The following is a 22,458-nucleotide window of genomic DNA, read 5'->3' on the forward strand; positions in this document are numbered from 1 at the left end:
AATTAATTTTAAAAAGAATGTTAAAAATTGTTTTTACATGTATTTGGAAAATATTTTTAAAATATTCAAAGTTATTGTTAATTCCACTAAATTTTGTTATATTCCTCTTTTTGGGGGAAAAAGAAACAGCACTTGGTACCTACAGCTTGTGCTTGAAACAATCCAGTCTTCATATAGTTAAAAGGAAAAAAAAATCTTCATTACAGATTCATCCTGTTTAAAGAGAAAGTTAAAAGAGAGTCTAATAACATACCAAGGCAGCACCAGTTGGTGGACCAGCATGGATTCAATCTGTGACCACCATCTTATGCAGGAGAGAAATTTTAAACAAGGTTTTAAAGTGGAGTCACCCAGACTGACTTAGCACAAATTTCAATGGTGTATCCTCCACAACTTCTCATCCTAACCTAGATCCAGATCATAGGACATCGCTTTTTAAAGAATAAACCCAGGGGCAGCTAGGTGATGCAGCACAGTGGATAGTCAGGAGGACCCGAGTTCAAATCAGGCCTCAGACACAGGACACTTACTGGCTGTGTGACTCTGGGCAAGTCACTTAACCTCAGTTGCCTCCTCAAAAACAAACAGAATCCTTTCTGTTGTTGTTGTTCTGCCATTTTTAATCATGTCAGACTCTCTGTGATCCCATTTGGGATTTTCTTGGTAAAGATACTGGAATGGTCTGCCATTTCCTTCTCCAGCTCATTTTACAGATGAGAAACAGAGGCAAACAGGGTTAAATGACACGCCCAGGTTCACACAGCTGGTAAGTGTCTGAGGCCAGATTTGAACTCAGGAAGATGAATCTTCTTGACTCCAGACCCACTGCTCTATCCGCTGAGCCTAGGTATCTGAAGGTTTTCACTTGACTGAAGCCACTTCCCTCCTCTAACTTGCCTCGCCAAACCAGATTTAATGAAATAATAGTGACATTCCACTTTCCTAACTTAACTCGGATAAATGACTGTTTTTCAGCAGCAGCACTCTGATTTCCAGAGATGGTTGTCACTTTCTCCCCCATCCTTCCCTTCCTCAAAGAGAATTTCTTCCTCTATGTTACTACAGTGGCCTTCAGATAAAGTGAGACTTCTGTGAAACAACCTTCTTGTATTATACTAGGAGTCCTTTTACATTTACTCATGACAAGTATATGCAAGGTTTTCTTTGTGAGAATTTCTTTCTTTTACTTCGATAGGCACATTTCTTGAAGTTTTGAAGTGAAAGGAAGCTAGACATAACCAGTTACTCCTTACCTCTATGCCTTAGATCTGAAGAAATGCCCTCCAACATGCAATCACTAATGCTTGATCTCTGCCTTTCTATATTCAATGCATTCACAGAGTTTCTGTTTAGGAGGAACTTGGTGATGTCAACTGAGACCTTTCCCTCAATAATAAGCCACTCCAATATTCAATACATTTATAGGGTGTATTCCACCCACCAGGAGGAATTCTCTGGTTGCAGGATAAGGGTCCTCCTCACACTGAAGGCTTTCCCACTTTCATGGAATTCAGAGAATCTCTCCAGTGTAAATTCTCCAATGTTGAGTAAAGTTTGAGCTGACTGAAGGATCTTCTATAATCTTCATATTGGTGCTGTAGAACAGATGTATTACATTCTTGTCCTGAGATCCTCAGGCAGCATAGGGCCTGCAAAACTGCCTCAACTAAATTAAAATCAGGAAATGATTTAAATAAAAATATAATACAATGTAAATAATGTTAATTTGATTCTTTCTAAATCACTATGAGGCCTTTGGGGATCTGCTTCTATCTGAGTTTGATGCTCCTGGTGTAGGCATAAAGAAAATACCAACATTATACTTTGTATTTTAGGCACAAGTCTGTCAGAAACAATTTTATTAAACAGCATTCTAAATCCTAGTACTTCTATCCTAGAGAGAAAAATGTCCAAACTGACACAGCCCCCAGGACATATCTCTACCCCAAAACAATTTTGAGGTAACATTTATAGCAATCTTGAACAAGGAAAAGGTCACAATATTAAAACAGGGCTTTTGTTGGGGGTGGGGGTTCAACATTCTAGAATAGTCACTTAATCTTCAACTAAACTACCAGATTCCTTCCTTGACCACTCCCCTAAAGAACTGAAAGGGTTTCCTGACTGCGTTCCATATCTTAATCCTTAAATGGAAGAGGTCACTTCCTTTCAGTGGGTCTTAGCATCAGTCACTTCAGGGGTGGGGAAGGCAAGGGTCACAACTAGACAACAGGGATGTCTCAGTTCTAAGTTTGGTTACTATCCTTAATCCCTATTCCTAAGACCTTAGCTACTTTTCTAAAGGTAAAAGTCTTGAAAGGATTTTTGACTGAAAGAAATATTATTTCTTAATATTTTCAGTTGAACTAAAAAGGATGCTTCCGTAAAACAACTGCACCATGTATGCCAGTATGTACCATGAGTTAATTCACATCCTTTAAGGGCTGAGACCCAACTGAAGTCTTTCCCTCATTCCTTACATTCAGTGTTTTTTCTCCAATATGATTTTATTGAGGTTTAATAAGGGCTAAGGTCTGGATGGAGGCTGTCCCACATTCCTTCATTCATAAGGTTTCTCTCCAGTATGAATTATGTGATGTCGAGTGAGGTCTGATCTCTGGATAAAAGCCTTCCCACACTGCTTACATTTGTAAGGCTTCTCTCCAGTATGAGTTCTCTGATGATGAGTAAGGGATGATCTCTGGATGAAGGCCTTCCCACATTGCTTACATCTGTAAGGCTTCTCTCCGGTATGAATTCTCTGATGATGGGTAAGAGCTGCTCTCTGGATGAAGGCCTTGCCACATTCCTTACATTCATAAGGTATCTCTCCAGTGTGGATTTTCTGATGTTCAGTAAAAACTGCATTCCAGCGAAATGCCTTCCCACAGTCTTTACATTTGTAAGGTTTTTCTCCAGTATGAATTATCTGATGATGTATGAGGGCAGAGCTCTGCCTAAAGGCTTTCCCACATTCTTTACATTCATAAGGTTTCTCACCAGTGTGAATCCTCTCATGTTGGATAAGGCCTGAGTGCCCACTGAAGACTGCCCCACAATCCTTACATTTGTAAGGTTTCTCTCCAGTATGAATTCGATGATGTTGAATAAGGGACGATCTCTGGCTAAAGGCCTTCCCACATTCCTTACATTCATAAGGTTTCTCACCAGTATGAATTCGATGATGTTGAATAAGGGATGAGCTCTGGCTAAAGGCTTTCCCACATTCCTTACATTCATAAGGTTTCTCAACAGTGTGAGTTCTCTGATGTTGAATGAGGTATGAGCGCCAACTGAAGGCTGCCCCACATTCCTTACACTCATATGGTTTCTTTCCACTGTGTATTCTTTCATGTTTAATAATGTCTGAGCTCTGGCTAAAGGCCTTTCCACATTCCTTGCATTCATAAGGTTTCTCTCTAGTGTGAATTAGCTGATGTCGAATAAGATGTGAATTCTGCCTGAAGGCCTTGCCACACTCCTTACATTTATAAGGTTTCTCTCCAGTATGAATTCTGAAGTGTTGAGTAAGGGAAGAGCTCTGACTGAAGGCTTTCCCACATACCTTACATTCATAAGGTTTCTCACCTGTGTGAGTTCTCTGATGTTCCAAAAGGTTTGAGTGCCAACTGAAAGCTGCCCCACAGTCTTTACACTCAAATGGTTTCTTTCCGCTATGAATTCCTTCATATTTAATAATGCCTGAGCTTTGGCTGAAGGCCATTCCAAATTCCTTATATTTATAGGATTTCTCAAAAGTGTGAATTTTCTGTTGTTCGGTAAGAATGGCACTCCATGTAAAGGCCTTTCCACATTGCCTGCACTTATAATAAATTCCTCCATCATGATTTCTTCCATGATATATGATATCTGAGCTCTGATTGAAGGGCTTTCCACATTCCTGGCATTCATAAGGTTTCTCTCTAGTGTGAATTAGCTGATGTCGAATAAGATGTGAATTCTGCCTGAAGGCCTTGCCACACTCCTTACATTTATAAGGTTTCTCTCCAGTATGAATTCTGAAGTGTTGAGTAAGGGATGAGTTCTGGCTGAAGGCTTTCCCACATACCTTACATTCATAAGGTTTCTCACTAGTGAGAATTCTCTGACGTCCCATGAGGTTTGAATGCCAAATAAAGGCTGTCCCACAGTCACTATACTCAGATGGTTTCTTTCCACTACTAATTCCTTCATATTTAGTAATGTCTGAATTCTGGCTGAAGACCTCCTTAAACTCCTTATATTCACAGGGTTTATCACAAATTTTAATTTTCTGGTGTTCAGTAAGAACTGAGCTCCACATAAAAGCTGCTCCACATTGCCTATACTTATAATGTTTCTCTCCACCATGAGTTCTTTCATGATTGATAATGTCTGAATAGTTGGTGAAAGCCTTCCCACATTCTTCACATTTATAAGGATTCTCTTCTGAACAGATTCTCTGATTTTGAATAAGAAATGAGTTCTTGCTAAAATCCTGTCCACCTTCCAAATCACAGGGTTCATTTCTCTGATATTGATTAAAGAGTGTATAGTAATGGGAGAGATTCCCACACTGATTATAATCCCATGATCCTTTGTGCTTGGGAATGTTCTGATTAAAGCTTTTACCAAAGTCAGTACATTCACGGCTTCCCTGCTCAGTGGGATTTTTCTTAGGGAGGACAGTTGGGTCGCAGAAACCTGTTTCCTGGGGAAGGACTTTCCTTGGAGTCTCTCCTGCACGGTGTCCCATTTGCTTCCATAATGTGATCTCTTGGGCAGGACCCTCCCAAAATACTTTCCTTGGACCCTCCTGTGCAAGGTTTCCCATTTGCTTCCATAACATGGTATCTTGAATAGGATACTCCCAAAATTCTTTCCTTGGAGTTTCCCCTGCAATATTTTCCATTTGTTTCCATAATGTGATGTCTTGGACAGGACCCTCCCAAAATACTTTCTTTGGAGTCTCCTCTGTAAGATTTCCCATTTGTTTCCATAATGAGATGTCTTGAACAGGCCATTCCCAAAATTCTTTCCTTGTAGTCTCTCCTGCAAGGTTTCCTATTTGCTTCCATAATGTGATCTCCTGAATAGGACCTTCCCAAAATTCAGGGATCTGGGGAACAACATCCCTTCTGGGGCTTTCCATTAATGTTTCTGATGTTCCTTGTTCTTCTTCATGAAGTGACTCCTCCTGGCTCTCAGTTCTAGTATCCCAGGCTGAAAGATAGTGAGAATGAAAATAATTTGTGTTTAAATTGTAGGTGACCTCAGAGAGCTGGTCCAACCCTTATTAGAATCGTGACTCTCACTAGCCCACAGAAAACTGGCAGCCTCTGGAGGTAATGCAAGCACAGGACATGCAGAGGGAGGACATAGTCCCACTGTATCTGACCACGGTCAGACCACACTGGAAGTTTGAGGTTCAATTGAAGAAATCACATTTGAGGAAGGGCATTGGTGACCAGGAGTGGGTCCTGAGGAGGGACACCAGGACAGAGAAGGGCCACATGTTTGAATGAGGGCAGGCTGTCTCCCTTTAGTATGTATTCCCAGGACCTAGCACAGTATTGGGCACATATTAAGCATTAAATAAAGGCTTCTCATTCCTTCATTCATAGCTTGAAAGCTCTAGGGACATTTAGTCTGAAGGACAGAAGACACGGCAGCTGTCTTTGAGTATCTGAGGCCCAGCCATGTGGATGAAGGATTCCCAGAGGCAGGGAACCCTGTGGCCTCCAGGTCACACGTGGCCTTCTAGGTCCTTGAGTTCGGCCTTTTGACCAAGTCCAAGTTTTACAGAACAAATCCTTTTCTGAAGGGGATTTGTTCTATGAAGTTTGGATTCAGTCAAACAGCCGCACTTGAGGACCTAGAGGACCACATATGGTCCTGAGGCCCAGGTTCCCCACCCCTGGATTAGAGTTTGTCTTCTTGGCCACCAAAGACAGAAATAAGGACAATGGGTAGACGTTCCAAGAGGCAAATCCTGCCTTCCTATAAACATGGAAAACCTTTGGAGCAGCTCAGGCCTCCAGAATGTGAATGGGCTGCCTGAGGAAGGAAGCAGGGAGTGGCCCTCACTGGGGTCTTCCAGGGGGACTCTGGGGTGGACCTCTGAGGCCCCTGACAGTCTGCTGTGTCCTCACTGACCCAGGGGCAGCCTCTCTTTCTGGGGATGAAGAAGCTGAGGTTAAGAGGTGGCCAATGTGGCCATGACAGGTTAGTCCCAGGGCTGGGACCAGGCCTCAGGCCTGGCCTGCTGACCCCTACCTCTGTGCCCTCCCCACTGAGCCACGTGGCTGACTACATGGAGAAGGAGCAGTCTGCCCTGGGATGAGGATGAAGGGATGGCCAATGGGACTGATGAGGAGAGCCGTTGCATGGGCCCTTTCCATTTAGAAAGTGATGAGAGAGACGTGGCAAGGGGGCTGGTCAGAGGGAGCTGGCCCAGTGGGCAGGAGGAGCCCCCCAAGGGAGGGGGGAAAGTACACTGTGGGAGGCAGCCAGGTCAGCTCATCACAGAAGGAGGGTATGACCCTGGCTGCCACCGATCGCCCAGTCACTCAACTGACTGACAAGCCCGTTTTGAGGGCCCACGCTGTGCCAGCACAGGGACACAAAACCAGAAGGGAAATGGTCCCTGACCCCCAAGAACTTACACTCCATGGGAAGAGAACACGCACATGTGGACAAATATACCAAGCTGTCTGGGGAGGTGGGGTAGACCCTGGCAACTGGGGCATCTGGCTGAGTCTTGGGTAGGAGGTGGCACATGAGCTGAGGAATCAGGGCTCCTAGGAGGCACAGGGGAAGAGGGAGGGCATCCCAGGCATGGGGTACAGCTGTGTGCAAAGGCATGGCAATGTGACCCTGGGGGGAGGAGCAGCAGGAAGGCCAGTGCGGCTGGCCCGAAGAGGGCATGACAAGGAGGGACGTGTGAGATCTGGGGAAAGGCCTTCATGTCACAGAGAAGTCATGGCATCCTAAAGACCCCAGGAAGCCAGCAGCTCACTGAGCAGGGTGTGACCTGGTGAGCCTTGGGCTTTAGAAATGCTGACAGGCAGTGGTGGCAGGGACCTCTGAGAAGCAGAACAGCATTCAGAGATCATTTTTAAAGGCCTCTCATTTTACCAATTAGAAAACTGAGGATGAGGGGGCACGTGAACACTCCAGGGCACACACTGAGTTATCCCGTGTGTGTACTCAGAAGACACAGAGTGATGTCTCCGTCAGCCTCAGGCCTTGGACTTCCCGACCCTCGCAGACCAGGGAGGTGGTGGGTAAATCCCCAGCAGCACCTGCCCTGGAGACCCTCCAGACCCCACCTGCACCACCCCACACTTCAGAGAAGGCCATACCTGAGGGCCCAGAGGGGCTGTGGCATCCACGGGCTCCTCGACACCTGGAGGAAGGGTCTCCTCCCCAGGGACGGGGGCTCCTGGGGCCCTCTTCCTGCATGTCCGAGGCCCATGCCTCTTCCCCTTGTTCCAGCCGGGAGACCAGGTCTGGTTTGTCCTCCAACAGCCCTGCCCATGGGAGGAAAGGAGACAGCTCTGTACTGGGGGATGGGGGAAGGGGGCTCAGCTGTGACTGTCCATGGACGGTGGAAGAGGAGAGGCAGGTTTTACCTATTAGTTTTTGAGTTGTTTCAGCCGTGTCCGACTCTTCATGACCCCGTGTGGGGTATTCTTGGCAAAGATACTGATCTTTCATTTCCTTCTTCAGATGAGGAAACTGAGGCAAAAAGGGTTAAGTGACTTGTGCAGGGTCACGCAGTTAGTATCTGAAGGCACATTTGAACTGAGGTCTTCTGACTCCAGGCCCAATGCTCTATGTAGTATGGCACCACTGAAGAGCCCTATTTTACCTATTTGTAGCAACTGGCTAAAGTCAACGTCTGAATCAGTTAATCCACAATTAAGCCTTCCTCTGGAGTTCTCTAGCAGGGTCCTTTCTGCTCTGCAACTCACACCTCATCCTGCCCTCAGCCCCTCCTCTGAATGGGGAATAGAGAGCCTTCCAGAGCCTCCAGCTAAGGGGGGGCCTGGGCCAGTCATCCCTTCGCTTCCTACTGAGCTGTGCCAAGTGCCTATGTACACACACAAAAGTTGAGGCACCCGCAGCTGACGGGACCAAGAAAGACTTCGTGTTGGGAGGGGCAGCGGGCACACGAAGGCTTCTGAGAGGCAGAGCTGGGGAGGGGCCGGGGGAGGTGGCCCCTGAGATGGCGATGGGTCTACATGAGCAGCCACTTATCAGCAAAGTTTGGTAAGAAGGGTATCCCCCAAATCAATATTTTGTCTTCTAGTTACACTGTTGTTCACACAGAAGCTTTCTATGGACTCACAATGGCCTAATTTAATAACAGTTTACGTTTATATAACTCTTTTAAGTTTTGCAAAGTGCTTTATATATACTGACTCATTTTATCCTCAAAACAATCCTGGGAGGAAGGTGCCACTGATGGGCCCATTGCACAGATCAGGAAGCTGAGGCAGACAGAGGGTAAGAGACTTGCCCAGGGTCACCCAGGCAGAGTGTCTCAGGCTGGATTTGAACTCAGGTCTTCCTGCCTCCCTCCAGGCCCAGTGCTCCGCCCACTGCCCCACCAGGTGTGATTGCCTGTACCCCTTATGTAGTTATTTCTGACTATGCATTTCCCCAAAGCACAAATCTACAAGGTGCCCCTTCCAGTCTGGCCTGCTGCTGCACGCTGCTTTGTCCAGCAAGAACTTGTTTTCCTCCTCGGTGTAAATCGAATCTCTCTCTCTTTTTCTCTCTGTCAGTGTGTGTGTGTATTGAGTCTCTCAGTCTCTGTGTTTCTCTGTCTCAGTTAAGTCTCTCTCTGTTTCTCTGTCTCTGTCGGTCTATCTCTGTTTGTCTCTCTCTCAGTCTCTGTGTGTGTCTCTCTCTCCATCACTGTATGTTTCCAATCTCTCTTCCCTTTTGGAGCTGACCTCCGTGGGAAGGCCGTGCGCTCCTCTTCCTCGCCTCTCTCTGGCTTCCAACTTCGTCATCCAACTGAAACAGTCCTCCCCAATTACCACTAATTTCCTAACCTCCATTCATGCTTCCTCTTCCTTCTCTGCGAGTTCTCCCCGAGGCACCAGCCCTCCATCTAGCAGCCACAGGCCCTGTCCTAGAGCCGGCTCCCACCCCCAGGACTGCGCGCAGGCCCCCTGCCCCGGCTGCCCGGCCAGCGGCCAGAGGCCATCGCCTCTTGCCTCCCGTTTTGGAAACACCACCCGTTCTGGGCAGTCTGCCAGTTGGTCGGTCAGCCTCTGGAGGTACAAAGAAAGAGAAAACAAGCCCTGCTCGAGGAGCCCCGGGACCGTAACGGCTTCATACAGAGAGTCCTTGGGGACAGCGCAGCGGGAGAGAGCTATCATTACTTCTGGCAGAACGCGGGACTTTCGCTGAGGCTTGAAGGGAGTCAGGGGAGTGAGGAGGGAGACGTTCTAGGCGTAGGGGGCAGAGTCCGGCCTGGGGGTTGGATGCGCTTGAGGCGTGACCGGGAAGGGAAGAGCGGGCAGGTCAGGAGGGGCTCTGAATGCATCGGATCCTGGGGGTGGCAGGTGCTAGAGCCACCGAATGAGAGTGAGCGGCCTTCCCTGCGCTTTGGAAGATCAGGGCGGGGGGCGGGGGGCAGAGACTCTCTCAGGGAGAGCGAGCCACCGACTATTGCAATAGTCTGGATAGAGGGCCAGGGGGAGGCGCGTACAGAGACTCTGAGGACATAGAGAGGATAGACTGGGAGGCGCTGAGAGTGACCTCGAGGCGGGGAAGAGGAAAGGATTGGGGAGGAAAGGGAGCGAGTTCGATTTTGGACAAGTTGGGCTGAAATGTCTATGAGACTTCCAGCTGGAGATGTCCGCTAGGCAGCAGAAACAGACTGAAGGCGAGGAAAGAAGTTAAGGCTGGACGATCGTCTGCATAGAGATGATCGTGGAATTCAAAGGAGCCCAGGAGTTCACCAAGAGAAAAAGACTCCACGGTCAGGGACGGAGCCTTGGGGGACAACCGTGGTTAACAGGCAAGATCGGGCTCAAGATCCAGCCAAGGGAGAGGGGGAAGAGGAGGGGGGAGGAGGAGGAGAGAGAAAGAGACAGAGAGGAGGGAGGGAGAGAGGGAGGGAGAGGGAGAGAGAGAGAGAGAGAGAGAGAGAGAGAGAGAGAGAGAGAGAGAGAGAGAGAGAGAGAGAGAGAGATGGAGAGGCATGGGGGGGAGGGAGAGGAGGAAGGGACAGAGGACAGAGAGGGAGAGAGAGAGAGACAAAGGGGATGGAGAGGGGGAAGGAGAGAGAGAGGAGGGACGGAGAGGGACAGGGACGGGGGGGAGGGAGAAGGAAAGACAGACAGACAGACTTAGAGAGTGGAGAAAAGGGAGGAGAGAAAGTGAGGAGGTCCTGAAAACCTAGAGAGGGTGATCTCCAATGTCCAAGGCAGCAGAGAAGTCAAGAAGGATGACCCCAGCAGTCTGGTGCCTGCCCACAAACAACTGTTACATATACAGCACTGGACCTGAAGTCAGGAAGACTTAAGTTCAAATCCTGCCTCAGGCACTATAAGCTGTGTGATCCTGAGGAAGTCACAACCTCTGCCTGCCTCAGTTTTCTCATCTGTAAAATGGGGACCATAACTGCACCTACCTGCCAGAGTTGTGAGGATCAGATGAGACAGCATTTGTAAAGCGCCTTTCAAACCTCAGAGCACTATAGAGGTGAGCTTTCACTATCATTATCGTTATTATGTATCCCCATTGTTCCCCCCAAAGGAACCTATGTTCCTGTTCCGTGGTGGTCTTTCTGTTGCCACAGTTTAACTGGTTTACAAAGGGCTTTCCAGATTGAGGGGATGCCCATCCATTGGGGAATGGCTGAACAAGTTGTGGGATATGAATGTAACGGATACTACTGTGCTACAAGAAATGATGAGCAGACCGACTTTAGAAAAACCTGGAAAGACTTGTATGGACTAATGCTGAGTGAAGAGGGCAGAACCAGGAGAACGTTCATACACAGCAACAGCCATGTTGTGTGATGACTAACATTGACAGACGTAGCCCTTCTCAGCAATGCAAGGATCTAAGACATCTCCAAAGGCCTAATGATGGAAAATGCCATTCACATCCAGAGAAAGAACTATGGAGTTTGAATGCAGATCCAAGCATCCTATCTGCTCTTTTTTTTTCTTTCTCATGTCTTTTCCCTTTTATTCTGATTCTTCTTTTACAACGTGACTAATGTGGAAGTAAGTTTAATATGATTCTACATGTAGAGCCTATATCAGATTGCTTGCCATCTCAGGGAGGATGGAGGGGAGGTGGGGGGCAGAATGTGGAACTCCACATCTTATAAAAGTGAACGCTGAAAACTAAAGCACAACAACACTGAAGAGCTCTCCAGGCTGCTCCACAAATCCTTCCTCCCCTGTTCGGGAGGTTTGTTTTCTGTCACCTGCATTTCCCAACCTCCGACTCCCAGCCTTCCCAGAGAGCCATCCATCTTAACAAAGAATAAAAAAGGGGGGAGGTTCATTGGAACAGCCCCACATCCGCTGAACTTGGCCGTGCACGCGGTGCTCCGCAGCCCCGCCCCGCCTCAGCAGGCGGGGGAGGGGCACTCATCTCTCTCCTTGGTATCTTCCTGAAGATACATTTGGTTGACATCTCTTGTTTTTGTACTAAATACATTTCCTTACTCATCCGCCCACTCCCTCACCTCAAAAAAAAGGAAAAAACATTTCAGCAAAACTAACCAAGCCACGGACAACGTCTGACATTCCACAAACGTGCCCCACACCTCAGAGCAGAGGCCAGGGAGCCGGACTTTTGGACACCTCTCCTTTGCGGTGAAGGCGCCTCAAGTCCAGGCTGTTAATAAAGGAAACAAAATGGCAGCTTTGGTGGGGGAAGGGCATCTAAGGTGGAGCAGGGGAGACACGGCCCTGAAGGAAGCTGGAGAGTGGCTGCAGAGTGCTGAAAGGAGAGCTGCACAACTAGAGTTTAGAAACGGTGTGAGCTCTCCTGGAAGCAGATGATGATGACGGTGATTTTCACCACTACTACCACTACTAACTAGCACTCGGGTGAATGCTTCCAAGTTAGCAGAGCACCTTAAAGTCTGATCTCATTTTATCCTCACGATAACCCTGGGGGGTAGCAGCTGTTATCCCCATTTCACAGATGAGGTTTAATGACCTGCCCAGGGTCACCCAGCTAGGAAGGGTCTGAGGCCAGATTTGAACTCAGGTCCTCCTGACTCCAGAAGCTCTGGGGAAGAAGCTGCTGGTCCTTCAAAGAATGACAGAGTAGGCCCACCGAATCCACAGGGGAGAGATCATCCAGCCAGGACCAGGGAGGGAGAGAAGAGGGGGAGCAGTTAGTGATCCTCTGCTGGGGCACCGAGGCAGCGTCCTTCTGTCCCCTGGACAACCCAGGGGGTGCCGAGGCCCTCCCAAGACTCTCCCAAGGGGCTCGGCTGGTGCTCCCCAGGGGCGCCAATGCCAGAGGCCACCCCCAAGAGCACTGAAGACCGCGCTGTGCGCACACACAGAGTGACGTTATTTAGCACACTGTTCCCATTGAAAATGTGGGAGAAAAAGAGAACAATCATTTTGGGAAGTCCCCTGCTGCCTACGAAGGGGCCTCTGGGGCCATGGCCTACAGGAACAGGGTGGTGGAGACAATGGCAAAGCCTGGGGAGAATGGCTACGGCTGGCCTGCTGTCGAGCAGATTTAATCAAAAGGGTCTTCAACTAAAAACAATGAGGGAAAGAGAAGGCTATCCAGGCATAAGAAAATATAACACAGGACCCAAAGCATCTCCCCTCTGCCCCTCAATTGGAGCAAGAAGCCCCCAGGGGGGTGCAGAGGTTCTGACAGGAGGCAAAGTGACCCTGGCACTGAGGTTCGGTGGGAAGGGACTGTGGCCTGGATCACAGATCGGGAGAGGGTTCCCTTATTCAAAAGTAACAGGAGACAGAAAAAGTGGGATGGGGTCACATCACACACTTAGAAAGTAGAGTCATGTTGGGACCTCCAAGAAGCAGAGCAGGGAAACACGAGGGAGTATTTGGGCAAAGCTCAATGGATGGAGAAGCAAGCACTTTGATCACTGTAGAATATACTATAGACCACCTGGAGAGAAGGAAGAAGCAGAAGAGTCTGGAACACAATGAATGCCAGAGAAGTGATGGAGTCTTGGAGTACACAGGCGTTGGCTGGAGCTCACTCCTTGTCTGTCTGTCTGTCTCTCCCCCCCTTTCTCCTAGTCAGTACCCCACCTTCCATCTGACTCCCTTCTGTCTGTGTTTCTCTCTCCTTCTCTTTTTCTCCCCCTTGTCTCTCTTCCTCCTCCATCTGTCTCCCTTCCCCCCCTCTTTTTCTCTTTCTCACTCTCTCTTTCTCTCCCTCCCTCTCTTCTCCTTCCTTCCTCCTTCCCTCCCTCCTCTGTGTCTGTCTCATTTATCCCTCATGCTTGGAACATCCTCTCCTCTGACTCCTGCTTCTTCATTAGTATTTCAAAACTAACCTCAAAGACCACCTTCTGCAGAAAGCATTTCCCAGCTGTTTTGAAGATCTAGGGATCTGAGGGGCCTGTCAGCTTGAGAGGAGTTGGAGGTGCACCATGACCATGGCTGCCAAAAGTGTTCATGAGACCTTGGGCTACATTGAGAGAGGGGGCGCTTCCAGGAAGGGGAGGGGACGGACCCCTGGACACACTCTGCCCTCAGCAGACCTCACCTGGAGGACTGGGGTCAGTCTTGGGGGCCGTGGCTTAAGAAGGACATTGAGAAGAGGGGGCGTGGCCACCCAGAGAAGGGCCACCAGGAGCCCAGGCCACACAAGGATGGGTGGAAGGACTCAGGCATGGAGCTCTTTAAGCAGAGGCGGAGGACCACAGGCTTTCATGGGGATTCCCTTCAGGCATAGGCAGGAATCAGTGGCCTCCGGGGTCCCTTCCAACTCTGAGACCACCGCAGGGTCTCCCCAACAGCCTCGGCAGCACCAACAGCCAGGGAAGAGCCACGTCTCCCTCCCCCCAGAGGACCAGGGAGCCCTGGGCCCAGGCAGCCTCTGCTGGGTCTGTGGCGACAGGAAAGAGAGGCCAGAGGCCACACCATCCTGGAGCCCCGGACCAGAAGAGACACCCCCCAACCCTGGGCCCAGGGGAGGCAGCCTTACCCAGGGACACCAGGTTCCTGTAGTTCTCCAGCATCACCTCCTTGTAGAGCTGCCACTGAGCAGGGCTCAGGCACTCCCACTCCTCCTCGGTAAAGTCCACAGCCACGTCCCTGAACGACACCACTTCCTGCAACACCAAACACAGGCGTGCTGGCCCGGGGGGCACTGGACCCCGGGAGAGGGGGGGGAAGGCAGGTGGGCCTTTGTGGGCAAGGCTTTGTGCCTCGGTTTCCTAACCCTAAAACCAAGGGCTTGAACCAGATGCCCTCCAAGAACCCTTCCAGCTGTCCATCTACACTCCTCTCAGCCCAGACATGGCCCTGGGAGCCCTGGGGAGAAGGGCCTCCGATGGTGAGGAAGTGGATCTGGGGGGTGGGGGCCCTATGCCCTACAGCAAACTGGGGAGGCAGCGGGTAGTCTGCAGGCTCTGCTGGAACCCTCTTCTTGGAGGCTGGACCAGATGACCTCAGGGAAGGAGGCCTCTGAGCCAGGCCTGCAGCCCAGGGGCTGGCCAGCCTAGTCTATGGTAATTCTCATGACTGACCACCAACTTTAAGAATTCCCTGAGGACTCAGGGGCAGCAAAGAGCGGTCTGGGAGCCCGGAGGACAGTCCTGGGGCAGGAGGAGACCCCGACTTACCTGGTCTGGGGCCAAGGGGCCCCTGGGGGACCCGCCATCCTCCTCCGGGCTTCCCTCATGGGGAAGAAGGAGATTCAGAGCCATGAGACCTGAGACCTGAGGGTGGAGAGAGGAGCCTCTGTCAGGGAAAGAACCAGCCTTCAGCCCCTGCCGGCCTGGCAAGGACCAGCTGCCTGCCGGGTAGTGACCCACCTCCCAGGCCTTACACACACACACACACACACACACACGCACACAAACATACACAAATGTGTAAACACATACACATACATATACATACACATAAATCTAAACATACAAACACACAAATGTGTAAACAGACACACATATACATACACATGTAAACACACATACACAAATGTGTTAACACACATACACACACATCACAGAGCCCTGGCATCCCCAGTGCCAGGCTCCTCAGAACAGAGAGACTCCGGGGGCAGGCATCATGACCCATGCAGGTGCATTCTGTCCAGGTCAGATACTGACCATGGAGCTCTGACCAAGCAGGATGAGGAGGAAACAGGACCCTCCCCCACAGAATCTTGTCTCTTTGCTCAAAATACGGAGCGGCCTGAGGGTGTTTTTTCATTTTACTTTGGTCATGGGTGGGGGGTGGGGTGGGGGAAAGATGAGAAATGGATTAATTGAAAAAACAAAATAATAAAGTATTACAGAGTGCAGGAGGCAGGAGCTCTCCTCAGGGGGAGGACTTCGGGGTGTCACTGTGGGGGTAAAGAGGCAAGAGGGCTGTCACCGGGCACCCGGGAGCCCCGAGATGAGGCAGCAAACTGGCAGTGAGGGGACAGGGTGAGGATGGGGGAGACGTGGGGGCACTGGGTGGATTTGGAAGTGAGCCAAGGGAGGCCCTAGCTGAGCTGAAGGGCTGGGAACCCAAGAAGGGGGAAGGGAGAAATGGAAGGGGGAAATGGGAGAGGGGGCCCCAGCCTGGGGAGGAGGCGGGGTCCCTGGGAGCCCCAAGTGGAGGAAGGGGACCCTCTCTATTCCCAGGGTCCCCCTGCTGCCTCCACCAGCAGAAGGGGAAAGTTGGCTTGTCTGGGGAGTGTGGGCAGGCCGGCTCAGTGGGGCCAACAGGGGATCTCCTCAATGGGAACTCTGGGGAGGGGCTATAGAGACCCAAGGGCCCGGGCCCAGGCCAAGGCGTGGTGTGTTGCAGGCATTCACAGAAATGGTCCTGGCTACCCAAGGGCCCCACCACACACATCTGTCTACACACACACAATGCTCATTTACACCTAGTGAGCACACATACACATGCATGCATACAAACATGCACATACAATGCACACTTACACCTAGTGTGCACATACATATCTTTATGCACACACATAATGCACTTATATACCTAGTGCATACACAGACACATGCATACACACATGCACACACGGCACACTCATACCTAGTGCACACATACACGTGCATGCATACATACATGCACACACAATACATACCTAGTGCACACACATGCACACACAACGCACACTCACACCTAGTGCACATATGTGCACGCACACACACATGTGGTTAAGGAGCTCTGCTCCAGAGGGTCCAGATGCTCCCCCAGGACACCCAGTGCCCATGGGCGGGCCGGCCTGGGCTGAGCAGTGGAAGCACTTCCTGAAACAGGGAGTGAGCTTCCCCACTTCTTAGGGATGCCAGGGGGCACACTGACCAGTGACAAGTCTGAAGGAAGGCTCCCTGCCCCCTCCACACCCACGCCCCTCCCCCAAGCCCCCGGGACAGCTAGGCAGTCTTGGGGGAGGGGCCGGGGGCGGGGGTCTGTAGGACAGGGAAGTCCCAGGGAGGAAACTCCCTCTGCCGGGGCAGCTGGGGCCCCTCCATGGCCATTCACAGGCTCAGCGAGAGTGGGGTGGGTGGGTCAGAGGCAGGACTTGAACCCAGGTCCGCGGTGCTCCCAGGGGCCCCTGTCCCCCGCCCCAGTGACAGACGCAGCCCTGGGGACAGGACCCCCCCCCCAGGCACCCAGGTCTCACACACATACACACCTCTACACAACCCACGGTGACACACAACCCACCCTCGGACACATCACCAAGTCCACGCCACACCAGTGGGCACACACACACACACACACACGCGATGCATCCCAGTCACATCACGCTCGCGTGCACACAAAGACACACACGGATACACAGACACAATGACAAAACCCCACACCCCCTCTGCCTCCCCGCCCCCGGGGCCCGTGACGTCACACACACCTCCCCCTCCCCGCGGGCCCGTGACGTCACGCACCTCCGCGCCCTCTCGCAGTTCTGGAAGCTCCCGCCGCGGCGGCTTCGCGCTCGCTCGCCCCGGTGGATCTGCGCCTGCGCGCCCGGAGCTCGGCCCGCGGCCGGGTACAAAGGCAGAGATGCACGCGGAGGCCTCTGGGAACCCCCGTCGGACAGCTCCGTGCGCAAGCGCAGACCCACGCTATGCGACCTGGCCCGGAGGGATCGGGCGGCTTAAGGGGCGAGGCCTCGGGCGCGCATGCGCCCCTCGCCTCCTCGTCCTCCGGTGTGTCATTTCCCTCTGCGTGTGTCCGTGGACACGCGTGTGACTGAGAGGGGCGTGTGTGTCACTGCCACAGAACCGGTGTGTTTGTATGGATCTGTGCAGGTCGGACGTCCCCCACACGGGGAGCCCGGCTCAGGGGGAAGCCTGAGAGGCGACCCCCCCATTGGTCTGTGCTCGGCCTTGGAGGCGCGCTATTGGTCGGGACGGTGAGGAAGGCGTGGCGTAGAAGAGCCGGTGGACTTGGGGGCTGCGGAGGGGCGGGGCGCATCCCCTCGCCCTGTTTCCCCGCCTTCCTCCCCGCCGGGATTTGGGCTCCACCTTTCTCAATGAGGGGTCAGGGGCGCTCCCCTGCCTCTCAGGAACGCCCCCTTTGACCCCCGCGCCGGCCCGTCATTGAGCACGAGCCGTGCGCCGCCCGCAGCCCGGGGGCCTCAGAAAGAGCTGCCCCTCCCGCCCCTTTTGGGGAGTACGGGGGGGGGGGGGTATGGTGAAGCACGCTTTTATCTAGAATACGGATGGACTTTACACAGAATGGGAGCGGGCAGGTGGCGTGGTGTGCCCCGCATCTGCTGCCGCCGCCTGCGGAATGAATGGGGACAAGCCCGGTGCCTGGAGGATGGGGGGTCGACCCGCATCTGCTGCTGCTGGAATGAATGAGCACAAGCCTGGTGTCTGGAGGTTGGGGGCATCGCTTCTGAGACTCGATGGACAGGAGGAGGGTTCAGCATCCGCCCCCAGAGGTTCGTTAGCATTTGAAGTTAACAGCTCAGGGAAATGTGGATCCCGGAGCTGCTTCTTGATTAGGGGACCCAAGGCTTAGTGCTGAAAACAGAATTTGGTTGATAATCATCAGATAATGTGAGGTCTCTTCCATCTCCCTCCACCGCCTCTTCATTCCCAGAAGGAGCCTGGGGCTCTCTTTTGGCTGCCCCCTGAAGCTGGGGACGATGAGAGGGGAGGGGAGAGCCTTCCCTCCATCCGTCACCTGCGCAGGGGCCGGGGTGCTCTGCCCCGCTCTCCACCGCCCCTGCTGCCGAGGGGAGAGATAAGTGACGAGCCTGCGCTCTTCCTCGGCCCCCTGGGATGCCCGGAGGTGCGGAGCCCGGGAGGCCCTTGGCCCTAAGTCAGCAGAACGGTGCTGCCTTTTCTTACTTCGGCTGAGGCTGACCCTGAAAACGACAGATGCTAGGGGTCGGTATGGAGGAGTGAGCCCGGGGAAGCGGAGGAATAGCAGAGGCGAGCATCGTGAAAGGAGCTCAGCAGGTTGGCACTTCCCGCTGAGACGCTGTGCCCAGGGAAGCACCGGTCCAGCACGACATGGGTCAGCTCAGCTTAGCAATGGATGCATGCCCAGCAAAAAACTCGTGTGGACAGTTTCTGGGACAGAAAGATGATAACAACGTTTACAATTCTAAAGCTGTTGGTTTCCCAGACTCCATGAATTTCCTGCGCTGAGCCTGACTAGTCAGGGACTTCACAGGAGTGTCTGCTGTCTCTCATGGACACTGCATGCTTTGTGTGGGAGAGTGTGATCCAAAAGTATGGGCTGGATATTATGCAAATACATATTTGCTTTACTTTTTGTTAAATATTTTGTTTAAAGTTGATTGAATGTTAGTAGCTGATTTGCTCTTGGGGAAATATGCTAGTGCGTGCTCATCAACAAAAGTGTTAGGACCAGCTACTCAATAAGCTTCCCCTTTAACTCTAGAATAAAATAATAATTCATTTCTCTTTCACCCATTCATTTTTTTTAATTTTGTGGGACCACAGTCCGCTCTGGCTATTTAACTATCAGTTAAAAAATTTGAGCAAGAACCCTCAGTATGTATATAGTTACTGATATACATGAATATCAGGCCAAATCAAGAAGTATTTGTTTAGCATTTACTCTGTGTCAGGCACTGTACTGAGCACCAGCAATGCAAATAGTGGTTGTCCTTTGTTTTCAGAGAACCAAAGTGACTTCGCTATGTGGGAGTCCAGGTGCAATGTGTCCAACTGTGGCTCATCAGACCAGCAAGAGCTTGGAAGGCTCTACCACAGGTCCAGCACAAATAGGCTATGTGAACATTTGGAGCGGAGGTGCCTCTAGATTTGTGCATCTCATTCATTCTGCTTTGCTCATAGAGCACAGCGCCTTCTCTGATGAGGGCACCCCATGCTGGGCGGTCCTTTGCCCGTGTCTCCCATGTCTCCCAATCAATTCCAAAGTTCTTCAGAGGGACCTGGAGAGTGTCCTTGTATCACTTCTTCTGACGACCACGTGGGTGCTTGCCTTGCTCTGTAAAATAGTCTTTTAGGCAAATGTCTGTTTGGTGTTTGAATAACATGACCAGCCCATCAATATTGCGCTCTCTGCAGAAGAGTTTGAATGCTTGGCAGTTCAGCTGGAGAAAGGACCTCAGTGTCTAGGACCTTATTTATCTTGCCAGGTAATCTTCAGAATCTTTCTAAGACAATTCAAATGGAGGTGATTCAGTTTCCTGGCACGGCGCTGGTAGACTGTCCAGGTTTCACAGGCATACACCAGTGAGGTCAGTACAACGGCTCTGTAGACCTTCAGTGTGGTAAGCAGTCTAATACCTCTTCTCTCTCACACTTTCCTTGGGAGCCTCCCAAACACTGAGCTAGCTTTGGCAATGCATATATAAACCTCATAATTTATGTCAGAGGTTCCCAAACTTATCTGGCCTACTTCCCTTTTATAAAAAAAAAAAAATTTACTCAGTGCCTCCCCTGGAAATCCTTCTTTAACCCTTTAATGGTTTTTTGAAATTTGCATAATTTTAAAAAGAATTTTTTGAAATGACACACCTTAAATTTAATTATTGTAAATTTGTGTGTGTGTGGGGGGGTTCCTGCATTGAAATTTTGATGCAATATTGCATCATGTAACTGTATAGTATCATATTGTAAACAAGTCATTACAAGCACATATTCCTACCAATGCATGCTGGACTTCCCAAAAATGCGTGACAAGCTCACCTGCCAACACTTGCTTGTCAAGACCTGTACGTAGGCTTGACCACTTATCAGTTATAACTTGCATTGTGTGTGTTTATTTGGAAAATAATGTACTCACTACAACTAACTGTTGTACTACAGATGAAACATGTATGAACAGTTTTTCAAAATTTTCTTCTCTTCTTTCCTTATGCTTCCACCACCCCCTTATTTTTATTCAAGACTCCCCTGGATCATTCCACTCTCCAGGGGATGGTATTGCCCACTTTGGGAACCTCTAATTGTGGACGTCCTTGGAAAGTATACTGTCAAGGTAAGTGAACTTACAGTATCCAAAATTTCTCCATTTGCTGTAACTGGTGGTTCCACGTATGGATGGTGTAGTGCTGGCTGGTGGAGAAACTCTGTTTTCTTGGTGCTAATTATTAGGCCAAAATTAGCACAAGCAGCAGAGAATTGATCCATACCTTTTTGCATCTCAGCCTCAGCGGCTGCATTGAATATGCAGTCATCTGTGAACAGAAAGTCGTACATCGACTCTTCCTCTTTAGTCTTGGCTTGTAGGCTTTTCCATCAATGCAGCAGCTGACCTTGATACTGTTTCCATCCTCATTTAAGGTGTCTGACAACATCACACAAAACATCATGCCAAAAAGCATGGGAACAAACTCACAGCTTTGCTTCACTCCACTAATGCCTGGAAAAGTATGAGAGCATCATCTATTATCTAGAGGCCATGCAAGCCTGCCATCATGAAGCTAATGCAATAATGCAATACAATACAAATAAAAGAATAAGAAAGACAGCAGTTTGGGGAAATAGTGAGTCCTTCCCCAGTAATCATGGTCTTTGGGCTTACTTAACACTGCGCTACTGTTTGCTTGCTTCTGGATGTTGGACTAATCTGTTTCAATTTTTCTATTTTATAACTGGTACAAAAGTATTATTTTATTTTATTATTATCCCATCCCTTTCTCTGCCCTGGAAGTTTGCCACCTCATATGTGGAAGACAGGGCTGGAGCAGGAGGTGGAAGATGCCGGGCCTGGCCCCAACTGCCGAGCAGATGGAAGGCTCTGGGTACGAGCACACCTGCATTCTGAGCTCTTCTCATCCTACAAACTTGGGCCCAAGCAGTGAAAAAAGATGGACATTGGATGACGCTCCCTCATCTCTAGACCTGGCTGGTTGATAGACTGATTCTCGGCACCCACTGTTCTCCTTACTTCTGTGCTCAATATAGAGATGAATGAGCAGAAAATTATTCCCAAGCCCTGTCCTCACCAGCCTTCCTCTTGGGTCTTCTGGTGATCTTGCTCATGGGACATCCTCTAGAAGCATGACTGCTTTACCACCATTTTAGCACATTACTGACTTTGCCCAGTTCCTTCCTAACTCCTTCCATCCTTGAAAGAGCTAAAGGAAACCTGAGGTAGAATGTAGGCTGCTTGAAGGCGAGCCTTCTTTCCTCAATCGGCACTTGTAGAGTGCGCTGGACACTCATTCAGCATCATATTCAGTAATATCAGTATTAAAAATATAATCATATTCTTACATTTAGCAAGGCCCCTTGGAGTGGAGAATTTCCTGCATCCAAATGACACCAATCACCTTCTGGGTTATTCTCCTCCCACTGCCCATCACCTCTGCACTCACAGGCCAGTGAATTGGTGAGAGAATATTGGTTTACACGGAGCACTGTTACATGTGAAAGTCAAGGGAAACTCAAAGATAGGGTTCTGAGCATGATCAACTTATTAAGTTAGGGTAGCGGTGACTAGTAAATGAGGTCAATGGCCTCTCTCAGTGAAGGACCAAAGACTGGGCCGAATTCTTTTAATCATTACTGTTGTGTGGTATAGTTTGAGATCTGGTACTGATAGACCCCCCCCTTTTTTTTTTTTAGACAATTGGGGTTAAGTGACTTGCCCAGGGTCATACAGATAGCGTCAAGTGTTTCCTCTGAGGTCAGATTTGAACTCAGGACCTCCTGACTTCAAGGTCGGTACTTTATCCACTGTGCCACCTAGCTGCCCCATAGATCCCCTTCTTTATCACTTATTTTTCAGTACTACTATTGAGATTCTTGACCTTTTGCTCCTCCACATAAATTTCATTATTATTTTCCCTAGCATCATAAAA

At 50.1% G+C, this 22,458-nt stretch overlaps 1 protein-coding gene and 1 long non-coding RNA gene across 2 annotated transcripts; one reads left to right on the forward strand and one right to left on the reverse strand.

Moving 5' to 3' along the window:
- Positions 1 to 1,817: 1,817 nt before the first annotated feature.
- LOC110197751 (uncharacterized) lies at positions 1,818 to 17,166 on the reverse strand. The gene is given in 6 exon segments (XM_078146386.1): positions 1,818 to 2,563; positions 2,566 to 5,202; positions 7,344 to 7,511; positions 14,170 to 14,296; positions 14,810 to 14,905; positions 17,087 to 17,166. Coding segments are annotated over 5 exon segments (3,072 nt in total). The 5' UTR covers positions 14,894 to 14,905; positions 17,087 to 17,166; the 3' UTR covers positions 1,818 to 2,507.
- A 76-nt stretch (positions 17,167 to 17,242) lies between these two features.
- On the forward strand, positions 17,243 to 21,876 carry LOC110197800 (uncharacterized). Its single transcript, XR_002321572.2, has 4 exons — positions 17,243 to 18,889; positions 19,303 to 19,887; positions 20,540 to 20,630; positions 20,936 to 21,876. It is a non-coding gene; the product is annotated as an uncharacterized LOC110197800 (long non-coding RNA).
- Positions 21,877 to 22,458: the final 582 nt, after the last annotated feature.

Source organism: Phascolarctos cinereus, unplaced genomic scaffold (genome assembly GCF_003287225.1).
Source record: "Phascolarctos cinereus isolate Bilbo 61053 unplaced genomic scaffold, phaCin_HiC Scaffold_726;HRSCAF=1367, whole genome shotgun sequence".
NCBI lineage: Eukaryota > Metazoa > Chordata > Mammalia > Diprotodontia > Phascolarctidae > Phascolarctos > Phascolarctos cinereus.